General features: G+C 44.4%; 1 protein-coding gene across 1 annotated transcript; it reads right to left on the bottom strand.

Annotated features, from left to right (window-relative positions):
• Nucleotides 1-253: 253 nt before the first annotated feature.
• Nucleotides 254-10,475, bottom strand: LOC116370417 (CD209 antigen-like protein E). Its single transcript, XM_031819750.1, has 6 exons — nucleotides 10,263-10,475; nucleotides 9,946-10,179; nucleotides 9,683-9,825; nucleotides 9,466-9,566; nucleotides 4,920-5,046; nucleotides 254-585 (listed from the first exon to the last, which is right to left on the bottom strand). Exons 1-6 carry the CDS (start codon nucleotides 10,411-10,413, stop codon nucleotides 562-564), a joined length of 780 nt encoding a protein of 259 aa, XP_031675610.1. The 5' UTR covers nucleotides 10,414-10,475; the 3' UTR covers nucleotides 254-561.
• Between the last annotated feature and the right edge of the window lie 2,831 nt (nucleotides 10,476-13,306).

Raw genomic sequence — 13,306 nt, 5'->3', positions numbered from 1 at the left:
TAATGATTAGATAGCAATACACTCACAGACTAGTGGCTTCCATGGCTTTCATTAGCATAGTTTGTTTTTGTGTGTGTGTGTGTCCTCTCAGTACTGTTCTGCCCTCTGTGTGTTTTCAGTTCATACTGTTTAAAGTATCCATTCCCATTCAATCAGGAAGCTGGTAAACCTTGTTAAAGAACATTGTTCTTTATTTATCCATCTGTGACTTTGCTATTCTTATTATTAAAGTGATAAACATAGGTAACAAAAATTGTCCCACTTTTTTTTTACTGAGCATAAGCCAACTGCAAATCACATGACATGTATCTAACAAAAGGAATGAAGAAGCATTTTACAGAGTACAGTATGTCTACATACACTCAGCCAAACAGATTCATCTCCTCATTTCAACCCTAATACAGGAGAAGGTCCAAGGTCCCTCCCCTAGGATTGTATTCTCCAACAGTAGGTTATTGTTACACCACTTTCTCACAGATCCAGTTTAATGTCTTTACTTGGTCATCTTGTCCATAGTAAATCTCAACACAGTCCTCCTGCCCATAGAACAGAGCACCATTATCAGTCTGTCCTGTCCCCCAGTACCTAAACAACACAGAGAACCAGACAGTTGGAATCTGTGTTACAAACATCCCCCTCAATTATACACATAGTCCTATGTGTTCTCAGCTTTAAAGACACACTCTGTAAGATGATTATACCATTATCAAGAGTGGACCATCAATACATTTTTTATTTTACTCTTTTGATCACCTTTTCATTTATAAATATGACCTGCTATCTATAATACATCTATAGATCTCAATGAATTACATTCATGTTTTTAAACATACATTTTGATGAACATGATTGGAAGCAAAATATCATTGTAGTTTTTTATCTCCATATCACAATGTAAAATGGTCAAATCTCACACCCTGTGGTCAGTGATGTGCCATCCACCCACTTCCAGGCCCCCTCAGTAACAGAGTCAGTCAGACCAATCCAGGCTCTCAGATGGAGGTTGAAGACAAATGTATGTTTTTGAGAAAGATAAAAACTTTTAATATATTTCTAACATACAACCCACATATTAGTGTACTGATGAAAATACTTGCTCAACCTCTCTCTCTGTCACCACTTCCACCGAAGTCTGTCCCTCTCCTTGCTCTATTTTATCACAGTTTATATCTCACCTATCACAAAAAGCTTAGCTTGTATATGGCCTTTCTCGTCAGTCAGGGTATTGTATCTGGTCTTTAGCCGGTATCTCTTTTTAGTCAAATTGTTGTATTTTTGTTGTATCTGGTCTGTAACTGGTCTCTCTCTTCAGTCAGGTTGTTGTATCTGATCTGTATCTGGTCTCTCTCTGCAGTCAGGTTGTTGTATCTGGTCTGTAACTGGTCTCTCTCTGCAGTTGCGTTTGTCTTATAAAGGGAAAAACTCCGGAACAAGTTGTTCCTTTTATCCTCAGAATCTTTGATGACTGTTATCTACAAAGCATAAACACATAGTTACTAGGTAAAGTGGTAGGTAGACTGGCAGGTAGGAGAGTTAGGCTGACAAGGCCATTCTGCCCCCGTAACAAGGCAGTTAACCCTCTGTTCCCTGGGTGCCAATGAAGTTGATTACGGCAGCTCCCTTCACCTCTGATTCAGAGAGGTTGGGTTAAATGCAGAAGGCAACAACTGACTCTAGGTATCCCACTTCCTTTTTATTTGTTTTAACACCAGGTAAATAGGCCTAGTAACCAGCACTTCTTACAACTAGGTGATAAGCAATGCACTTGGATACCTGAGCGCTGGTCTCCTGGTCCATTATCAGGGGCAGTGTGTGCTGTCTTTTCTCTCTTGGTGCTGTTCTTACTGTCTCTCAGGGTGTCTGCACTGACATAGACATCCACAATCCTCTCCTCCATCTCACCTCTGTCAAACTTGACCTTCTTGTTCATATCTGGTTTAGCATAGATGAACTTTGACATCTTTAACAATGCCTGGGTCTTTCTTTCTATGTAGGTCTACTATACCTTAAACTAAGTCTCTGCTTCTAGAATTAATGTGGTGGTATTCCAACATGGCCACCAGGAGGCGTCGTACGTCAACTGCAAGACCTCTATACGTTAAGTCTCTGCTTCTAGTGATATCTGTCTCTGAGTCATCTGTGTGTCTCTGTCTGTGCGACTGATGTAGGTGTTAACTCTAGGGAAGTATCAACAAAATGACACGGGTAGTTGTGGCTATGCTAATACAACAAAATAGAACAAGTTTGTATACTTGTGTGCATGTGTGCGTGTGAGAGATTGTTAAAAAATGGATCAATGATGGCTAGAAGACCGGTGACGTCGACCGCCGAGCACCGCCCGAACAAGGAGAGGCAACGACTTCGGCAGAAGTCAAGACAGTTAACATAAACTCAGCAAAAAAAGAAACATCTTCTCACTGTCAACTGTGTTTATTTTCAGCAATCTTAACATGTGTAAATATTTGTATGAACATAACAGGATTCAACAACTGAGACATAAGCTGAACAAGTTCCACAGACATGTGACTAACAGAAATGGAATGTGGCCAACAGCTGCAGCTGTGGCCAACAGCTGCATTAAGTACTGCAGTGCAACTCTTCCTCATTGACTGCACCATAATTGCCAGTTCTTGCTGTGAGATGTTACCCCACTCATCCACCAAGGCACCTGCAAATTCCCGGACATTTCCGGGGGAATGGTGCTCACCCTCTGATCCAACAGGTCCCAGACAGGCTCAATAGGATTGAGATACGGGCTCTTTGCTGGCCCTGGCAGAACACTGGCATTGCTGTCTTGCAGGAAGTCACGCACAGAACGAACAGTATGGCTGCTGGCATTGTTATGCTGGAGGGTCATGACAGGATGAGCCTGCAGGAAGGGTACCACATGAGGGAGAAGAATGTCTTCCCTGTAACGCACAGCGTTGAGATTGCCTGCAATGACAACAAGCTCAGTCCGATGATGCTGTGACACACCGCCCCAGACCATGATGGACCCTTCACCTCCAAATCGATCCCACTCAAGAGGGGCGGCAGCGTAGCCTAGTGGTTAGAGCATTGGACTAGTAACCGGAAGGTTGCGAGTTCAAACCCCCGAGCCGACAAGGTACAAATCTGTCGTTCTGCCCCTGAACAGGCAGTTAACCCACTGTTCCCAGGCTGTCATTGAAAATAAGAATGTGTTCTTAACTGACTTGCCTGGTTAAATAAAGGTAAAAAAAAAAAAATTATAATAATAATAAAAGAGTACAGGCCTCAGTGTAACGCTCATTCCTTCGACTATAAACGTGAATCCGACCATCACCCCTAGTGAGACAAAACTGTGACTCGTCAATGAAGAGCACTTTTTGACAGTCCTGTCTGGTCCAGCGACGGTGGGTTTGTGCCCATAGGCGATGTTGTTGCCGGTGATATCTGGTGAGTACCTTCCTTTACAACAGGCCTACAAGCCCTCAGTCCAGTCTCTCTCAGCCTATTGCGGACAGTCTGACCACTGATGGAGGGATTGTGCATTCCTGGTGTAACTCGGGCAGTTGTTGTTGCCATCCTTTACCTGTCCCGCAGGTGTGATTATCGGATGTACCGATCCTGTGCAGGTGTTGTTACACGTGGTCGGCCACTGCGAGGACGATCAGCTGCCCTGTCTCCCTGTAGCACTATCTTAGGCGTCTCACAGTATGGACATTGCAATTTACTGTCCTGGTCACATCTGCAGTCCTCATGCCTCCTTGCAGCATGCCTGAGGCACGTTCACACAGATGAGCAGGGACCCTGGACATCTTTGTTTACCCCCAAATATACATCAACATGTTCAGTAGGTCCAGGACTATAATAATGGGTCATTAGAATGTCCAGACAATAGATGTGACACTACAAACTGCTCCAAGTGGATATTGAGGGTGGGTAGTCTTAACCAGTGAGGATGAGGTGACAACATAAACCACCAGGGCTCTCCTCTCTCGTTATGAACCTAATTGGTCGAGGCGTTTTGAGTGACAGCTGGTTGAACCACTGAAAATATCAACTTCACTTCCCTCTTTTGGGACCCATATAAGGGAACAACAGTCAAATATGAGCATTTGATATTTAACTTGACAACAAAGACTGACTGTCAAAGATGATTCATTTACATCGTTTGATACCCTTTATATCTCTACTACATCCATTGATTGGTGATACAGTCACCTCCTATACAGTGTATGTAAAGGTGGTTTGGTACTGTTGAGAATGTCATCACCAAGCCTAAATTGGAGATTGTAAATATCTGTAGCAAGTAAGAAGAATGTATTTAATTGGAATTGACCAAATGCACCGCATACAGTGTGAAGTGTACTAAATTCATGTTGACTCTGGTAAACAGGAAGCTATAATGTCAGGAAATAAGCATGACATTTATTAATATACTAATACAAACAAATACAACATCTGTGTGCATGGGTTTGAGAGAGAGAGACACAGGGAGAGAGACACAGAGAGAGAGAGAGAGAGAGAGAGAGAGAGAGAGAGAGAGAGAGAGAGACACACACACAGAGAGAGAGAGAGAGACAGAGAGAGAGAGAGAGAGAGAGAGAGAGAGAGAGAGAGAGACAGAAAGAGAGAGAGAGAGAGAGACAGAGAGAGACAGAAAGAGAGAGAGAGACAGAAAGAGAGACACAGAGAGAGAGAGACAGAAAGAGAGAGAGAGAGAGACAGAGAGAGAGAGAGAGAGACACAGAGAGAGAGAGAGAGAGAGAGAGACAGAAAGAGAGAGAGAGAGAGAGACAGAGAGAGACAGAAAGAGAGAGAGAGAGACAGAAAGAGAGACACAGAGAGAGAGAGAGAGAGAGAGAGACAGAAAGAGAGAGAGAGAGAGAGACTGGAGTCTACTGTATGTGTTACAGCATGTTGTTATGGTGATGTTAAAACTCTTTCTCACAAACCCAGTTGATTATGCTGTCACATGACAAGTCATTCCATGCCTTCAGAGGACTCTGATCTTTGGCTATCTCAGCACAGTCCTCGTCCCCATTAGTACCTGCATTATCAGGCTGTTTGGCATACCAGTACCTTCAGGGTTAAAAACAGTCAGATATCATGGTTAATACCAGTACCTTCAGGGTTAAAACAGTCAGATATCATGGTTAATACCAGTACCTACAGGGTTAACAACAGTCAGATATCATGGTTAATACCAGTACCTACAGGGTTAAAAACAGTCAGATATCATGGTTAATACCAGTACCTACAGGGTTAAAAACAGTCAGATATCATGGTTAATACCAGTACCTACAGGGTTAATAACAGTCAGATACTATGGTTAATACCAGTACCTACAGGGTTAATAACAGTCAGATATCATGGTTAATACCAGTAGCTACTGTAGCGGAGTGCGTAATTGGCGGCAGAGAAGTCAGGCGCAGGAGAGCAAAACTGGGTATTAACCGGAGATTTATTAAGCAAAACCAATGGCATCCAGAAGAACAAGATAAATGTGCACAAAATAACCCGTCGTGCTCTCACGGGGAACGTGCACAATTACTACAATAAACAATCCCACAGAAAGACATTTGGGGAACAGAGGGTTAAATACACAACAAGTAAATGAGAGAATTGAAACCAGGTGTGTGGAAAAACAAGACAAAACAAATGGAAAATGAAAAGTGGATCGACGATGGCTAGAAGACCGGCAACGCTGACCGCCGAGCGCCGCCCAAACAAAGAGAAGACCCATTGAAGAAAAATCCATAGCCTTTGGCCTGGAGTGTAGACTGGAGCTGCAGCACGACAACGGGTAGCCTTAGATTGGTTCCTGGCCGAGGCACGAAGAAGGGCAGCCCGGGCCCTCCTCCAAGTGCGATGACAGCGGCGCATGTGGTCCTGGACTGAGGGCTCCGCTACTTAAACCTCCTGATTTGGGAACAAGGGAGGTTGGCAACTCAGAGCACACTCAAAAGGAGACATACCTGATGAGGCGTTGATGAGGGTGTTGTGGGCATATTCCTGGGCATTCCAGGAGGAAGGGTTAGCTGTCGTAACACAGCGTATGGCAGTTTCCAACTCCTGGTTGACCCGCTCCGTCAGACTGCTGGTCTGATAACCAGATGAAAGGCTGACCTTAAATGCATAGAACTGTACAGAAGGCTCTCCAAACCTGGGAAGTGAACTGGGGACCTCTGTCAGAAACAATGTCGCTAGGGATGCCATGCAGTCGCAAAACATGGGATACCAGCAGATCCGCAGTCTCCCTGGAGGAGTCTCCCTCCACTCCGTGACTGCCCTAACCTTGGCAGGATCCATTCGTAGCTGACCTTGAGCAATAATGTAACCTAAGAAGGACACAGAGGAAACATGAAACTCACATTTCTCAGCCTTGGCAAATAGCTTATTCTCCAATAGCCTTTGGAGAACGTGTTGCTTGTGAGCCTCAATGTCCTTCGAAAAAATCCACATAGACAAAAACAAAACGCCCAATGACATCCCTCAGGACATCATTCACCAGGCCCTGAAAAACAGCCAGAGGGTTAGTGAGGCCAAAAGGCATAACAAGGTGCTCAAAATGTCCAAGTGGTGTGTTGAATGACGTTTTCCACTCGTCACCCTCTCTGATGCGGAAAAGGTGGGAGGCATTCCGGAGGTCCAGTTTAGTAAATACTGTGGCACCATGGAGGGTGGAAAAAGCAGAACTGATGAGTGGCAAGGGATACTTATTCCTGACAGTAATACTATTCAACCCACGGAAGTCTATGCATGGCCTCAGTGATCCATTCTTTTTCTTAACAAAGAAAAATAGAGCTCCCACCGTAGAGGAAGAAGGCCTGACATGTCCGACAGCCAGGGAGTCCTGGATGTATTCCTCCATGGCTTCTTGCTCGGGGCAAGAGAGATTATACAACCTGCTACTAGGAAGAGGAGCTCCAGGCTGAAGCACGATAGCACAGTCGTAAGGCTGATGAGGCGTCAGAGATGGGGTGTGGTGCTTGCTGAATAGAGGAGTGAGACCGTGATATTCTGGAGGTACATGTCACGGTTGTTGTAAGAGACGGACCAAGGCGCAGCGTGTGTTGAGTTCCACATATTTATTTAAAGTGAAACTTCTTCAACAAACAAAAAACAAGCAAAAAAACATGACTACATGGTGCAACAAGAACATACACAAACAATATCCCACAAACACAGGTGGGAAAAATGGCTGCCAGCTCCTCGCACTTGCCCTGACGAGCCAGAGACCGTCAGGGAGGCGATGGAGAAGTTGGGAGAGAGAGAAGAGAGATGTTGTGTAGGTGTGTTTTGCTCAACATTCGACCTGAAGAGCCTGTCAGCAGTCTGGTCACAATCGCACCGTCGATGGGGTGGTAATTGAGTCGCCTTCTTTTTGGAGGAGGCGAGAGCCAAATCGGCATATTCAGGGGGTATGCGCACGGTGGAGACCTGGTCTGGACTTTCCACCATAGTAGCACCAACGTAAACCTCTAAACACCTCCCCGAGCACTCTCGCAACCAACCGTGAGAGCCCTCCGTTGCCAAGAAACAGTGGGGTCATGACAAGCTAACCAGGGTAGGCCTAGCACCACGGGAAACACAGGAAAGTCATTAAGGAAGAGACAGATTCTCTCCTTGTGACCCCCCTGCGTCACCACACCGAGAGGAGCGGTGACATCCCTAATCAACCCGGACACTAATGGTCGACTGTCTAAGGCGTGAACGGGGAAGGGAACAGCCACGGGAACAATGGGGATCCCTAAACTAAGGGCGAACGATCTGTCTATAAAATTCACAGCCGTGCCTGAATCGACGAGCGCCTTATGCTGGGAATGCGGGGAAAACTCAGGAAAAGTAACATACAAAAACATGTGTGCAACAGAGGGCTCTGGGTGAGAATGGCTCACCTGGGATGACGCCAGAATGCCCTTCCTTCTGCCTCGATCCCCAGAGGAACCAACCCGGCATCAACCGGCAGTGTGACCTCTGCGGCCACAGCTGGTGCACGAGACGGAACCTCCTCCAGTCTCCCTGCGTACAGGACCCCCCAGTTTCATGGGCACCGGAGCGGCGGTGCTGAGGGATGGAACCAACAGAACCCGATCTGGACGTCCACGGGTAGCCAGCAGATTATCCAGCCTATTGGACAGGTCCACCAGCTGGCCGAAGGTGAGGGTGGTGTCCCTGCAGGCCAACTCCCGACGGACATCCTTGCGCAAACTGCAGCGATAGAGGTCGATGAGGGCCCTATCGTTCCAACCAGAGCCGGCAGCCAGGGTCCGAAAATCCATGGCGAACTCCTGGGCGCTCCTCGTCCCCTGCCTCAGATGGAAGAGACATTCACCCGCCGCTCTACCCTTGGGTGGGTGGTCGAAGACTGCCCGGAAGCGGCAGGTGAAATCCTCGAAATGGGCCACTGCCGCATCTCTTTCTCCGCACATGGCATTGGCCCACTTGAAGGCTTTCCCAGAGAGGCACGAGACGAGGGCGGACACCTTCTCACTGCCTGAAGGAGCCGGGTGGTCGGTTGCCATATACAGGTCGAAACCCTGGCAGCATGCAGCCGTCCCATCGTACTCCCGGGGAAGGTCGAGACGAATCCCACTGGGACCGGGTGAAGTGGGGGCGAGTAGTGGAGACCCCGGTTGAGGTGCTGGAGGAACTCCCTGTCTCTCCCAGGGTCCATGTTTTGGACAACGTGGTCCATGGCGGGCGCCGAGATGGTGGAGCATCGCCACATGCTCCTGGGCGCGCTCCTTCACCCCTTTTCCAGGGGCACCTGCTTCTGCTGACTCCATATGTTGTGGTATGGGTTTCTGTAGCAGAGTGCGTAATTGGCTGCAGAGAAGTCAGGCGCAGGAGAGAAGAACTGGGTATTAACCAGAGATTTATTACGCAAAACCAACAGCATCCAGAACAACAAGATAAATGGGCACAAAATAACCCGTCGTGCACTCACGGGGAATGTGCACAAGCACTACAATAAACATTTCCACACAAAGACATGGGGGGAACAGAAGGTTAAATACAAAACAAGTAAATGAGGGAATTGAAACCAGGTGTGTGGAAAAACAAGACAAAACAAATGGAAAATGAAAAGTGGATAGACGATGGCTAGAAAACCGGCGACGCCGACCACCGAGAGTTGCCCGAACAAGGAGAAGACCCGACTTCGGCGAAAGTCGTGACAGCTATAGGGTTAAAAACAGTCAGATATCATGGTTAATACCAGTACCTACAGGGTTAAAAACAGTCAGATGTCATGGTTAATACCAGTACCTACAGGGTTAATAACAGTCATATATCGTGGTTAATACCAGTACCTACAGGGTTAACAACAGTCAGATATCATAGTTAATACCAGTTAGACGTCACAGTTAGAACATCACAATTGGAAATATTACGTATACATTTTTCATAGTTAATTGTGTTGACTGGTATCATCAATGACCTGTATTGAAAAAAGTTTAATGGAGCCTTATTGACAGATTATTTATCATCTCTCACCCTGTGGTCAGTGGGGTGCCGTCCACCCATTTCCAGGTCCCCTCATTAACCGAATCGGTCAGACCAATCCAGACTCTCCTCTTGAGGTCGAAGAGAAATTTCTGTTGTTGAAAAATATATATAATTATATGTTTTATCTTTTACCCCCTGCACAACATTATATTTTCGCTCTCGCTCTCGCTCTCGCTCGCTCTCTCTCTCTCGCTCTCTCTCTCACCTGTTCCTTATCACTGTTTATGATCACCAGGTCTGCTCCTCTCTCCAGACAATCCTCTCTGCTCTCCTTCCAGGTTTTAGTCTCAGTAGACAGGAAGTACCAGCTGGATTCAAACTTCTGCCAGCCAGCAGGACAGGTTTGTTCTACAAGATGATTGACATGAATTTCCTTCAACTTATCACAATGTACACTTAATATAAGAATACAGACTCATAATCATGTTTGTGGGATTAATTATAATTTATTACTGTAGGTTTACTCACTGCACTTGGTAAGCCACCCCCTAAGAAAATCTCTCTCAGTCTGTAGCTGTTCTATCTGTTTAGCCAGGTTGTTGTAACTGGTCTGTAGCTGGTCTCTCTCAGTAGTCAGGTTGTTGTAGCTGGTCTGTAGCTGGCCTCTCTCAGTAGTCAGGTTGTTGTAGCTGGTCTGTAGCTGGTCTCTCTCTGCAGATGAGTTGGTTGTATAGGCTAAGAAACCCTTATAAATCCCATAATCTGTTACAACAACAACAATAATATTTAAAAGAGATAGTCACAGAACTGGTGGTGAATTGTAGGAATTATAACTTCAGATTTACAGTAGACAGACAGGCCTATGATCCCAGCAAGTAGAACACACAGCAGCCCCAGACACACTGCAGCAACTCTGGAGGATCTCTTCCCTGAGTTATCAGGTTCTGTGGACACAGGTACTGTACATAGAATCATCAATGAGACACAATCGAACATGAACCATCGGGTGCAGGGATCATCTGGTAGATTCCAAGGTTTTGTCTTGAGCGAATGATCAGGGGCAGGAACATAATTAGCAAATTGACCACAAAAGCCCAAATAAATATAAAATGTGACTAAAACGTAATAATTTCAAACCTTTCTTACGTTAGTGTGTCTCTCTATTATACTTGGGAACAGATTTCCAAAATTAAAATCAATAGGAGCTGATTTCCTCGGTATCTGCTAGCAGATCTAGCTCTGCTCCAGTCATTGCAAAACTACCGCTAACTTCCTTCATACGGGATACAGTCATAAAAATGTCATCTACAAGCTCGTCTGTCTCTGGGGAAGTAGATAAAGGGTCACTTCAGTTTTATTTTGTCTCCAAATTGACATCATTGAAGGACAATGTCTAAATTTGACTGAAGTGGAAGATAGGATTCGCCCCATATGATCCCAAAGTATGAAGCATCTCTATTGTTTCATCTGTAAATGGAGGAAGAATAGCTGTATTTAAAGTGGTGGGATCTCACCCCATCTCTCTTCCTGTTGAGGGGGACTTGTTGTTAAATATACAGCTTCTCACAGCAACAGGAAATATAGTGGCCAGTTACAGTTAACCCCTCACCTTGCTAATGTTAGCCAGCTAGCTAATGTTAGTAGAATTCATAACATATCATATGTTTAGCAAATTCATAATATATTGTACGTTTTGCAAATTCGCAACAAATCATACAATATGGATGATCCACAAATTGATACATATCATCTGAAAGGTAACATATCATACTAAATGGAGTGTCTCGGATTTACGTACAGAATAATAGGAAATGCTCTGAGACCAGGAAATACAGACTGGGGAGGGAAGTTACATATAGGACTTTATGAACATGATAATGTATGTTTCTGCAGTTAGTAAACATCCTAAAATACAAAGCCTCAAACTCTTCTGAACATTTAACCTCTAGTCTTAAAAGAACAACCTTTTGTTTAGGAGATGTAGTATTTAGCATTTTATCTATCAATTTGCACAAGTACGTACTTTCAAAAACATTCCCTTGTGAAGTAAGGTACCTTCATGTGGAAGACACATTGTATTCTGTTTTTAAACTCAGTTGACTTTTGAAGCATTGTGGCATGGGGCAACGGCCAACCTCATCACGTTAACATAAGCTAAATTGTTTGTGTGGCCACCTGCCTTAGTCTGATAACATAATATATGATATGACTCCCACCAGCCTTAGTTTGACAATATAATACATGATATGACTCCCACCAGCCTTAGTTTGACAATATAATACATGATATGACTCCCACCAGTCTTAGTTTGATAATATAATACATGATATGACTATCACCAGTCTTAGTGTGACAATATAATACATGATATGACTCCCACCAGTCTTAGTGTGATAATATAATACATGATATGACTCCCACCAGTCTTAGTGTGATAATATAATACATGATATGACTCCCACCAGTCTTAGTGTGATAATATAATACATGATATGACTCCCACCAGTCTTAGTGTGATAATATAATACATGATATGACTCCCACCAGTCTTAGTGTGATAATATAATACATGATATGACTCCCACCAGCCTTAGTTTGACAATATAATACATGATATGACTCCCACCAGTCTTAGTTTGATAATATAATACATGATATGACTATCACCAGTCTTAGTGTGACAATATAATACATGATATGACTCCCACCAGTCGTAGTTTGATAATATAATACATGATATGACTCCCACCAGTCGTAGTTTGATAATATAATACATGATATGACTCCCACCAGTCGTAGTTTGATAATATAATACATGATATGACTCCCACCAGTCGTAGTTTGATAATATAATACATGATATGACTCCCACCAGTCGTAGTTTGATAATATAATACATGATATGACTCCCACCAGTCGTAGTTTGATAATATAATACATGATATGACTCCCACCAGTCGTAGTTTGATAATATAATACATGATATGACTCCCACCAGTCGTAGTTTGATAATATAATATATGATATGACTCCCACCAGTCTTAGTTTGATAATATAATACATGATATGACTATCACCAGTCTTAGTGTGATAATATAATACATGATATGACTCCCACCAGTCGTAGTTTGATAATATAATACATGATATGACTCCCACCAGTCGTAGTTTGATAATATAATACATGATATGACTCCCACCAGTCGTAGTTTGATAATATAATACATGATATGACTCCCACTAGCCTTAGTTTGATAATATAATACATGATATGACTCCCACCAGCCCGGGTTAGGGAGGGCTTGGTCGGTAGGGATGTCCTTGTCTCATCGCGCACCAGCGACTACTGTGGAGGGCCGGGTGCAGTGTGCGCTAACCAATGTTGCCAGGTGCACGGTGTTTCCTCCGACATATTGGTGCGGCTGGCTTCCGGGTTGGATTCGCGCTGTGTTAAGAAGCAGTGTGGCTAGGTTGGGTTGTGTATTGGAGGACGCATGACTTTCAACCTTCGTCTATACCGAAGCCCGTACGGGAGTTGTAGCGATGAGACAAGATAGTAGCTACTACAACAATTGGACACCACGAAATTGGGGATAAAATAAATAAATAAGAAGCCGTACACTCCACATAGCTGAGCTTTATGGAAGAGTGGCCAGAAAAAAATGCTTAAAGAAAAAAATAAGCAAACACGTTTGGTGTTCGCCAAAGGCATGTAGGAGACTCCCCAAACATATGGATACTCTGGTCAGATGAGACAAAAATTGAGCTTTTTGGCCATCAAGGAAAACGCTATGTCTGGCACAAACCCAACACCTCTCATCACCCCGAGAAGCATGGTGGTGGCAGCATCATGTTGTGGGGATGTTTTTCTTTGGCAGGGACTGGGAAA

Source organism: Oncorhynchus kisutch, unplaced genomic scaffold (genome assembly GCF_002021735.2).
Source record: "Oncorhynchus kisutch isolate 150728-3 unplaced genomic scaffold, Okis_V2 scaffold2536, whole genome shotgun sequence".
NCBI lineage: Eukaryota > Metazoa > Chordata > Actinopteri > Salmoniformes > Salmonidae > Oncorhynchus > Oncorhynchus kisutch.
Note: the sequence above shows the minus strand (reverse complement) of the source record. Positions and strands in the feature narration are given on the sequence as shown.

Bases quoted from the DNA above. Each gene is read 5' to 3' on its own strand.
- LOC116370417 (XM_031819750.1), bottom strand. From the start codon at position 10,413: ATGTTCGATTGTGTCTCATTGATGATTCTATGTACAGTACCTGTGTCC. The intron at 9,826-9,945 runs GTGAGTAAACCT...ATCATCTTGTAG, and splicing joins GGGGTGGCTTACCAAGTGCA to AACAAACCTGTCCTGCTGGC. The intron at 586-4,919 runs GTTTGTGAGAAA...TGTGTTGTTTAG, and splicing joins GTGACAGCATAATCAACTGG to GTACTGGGGGACAGGACAGA.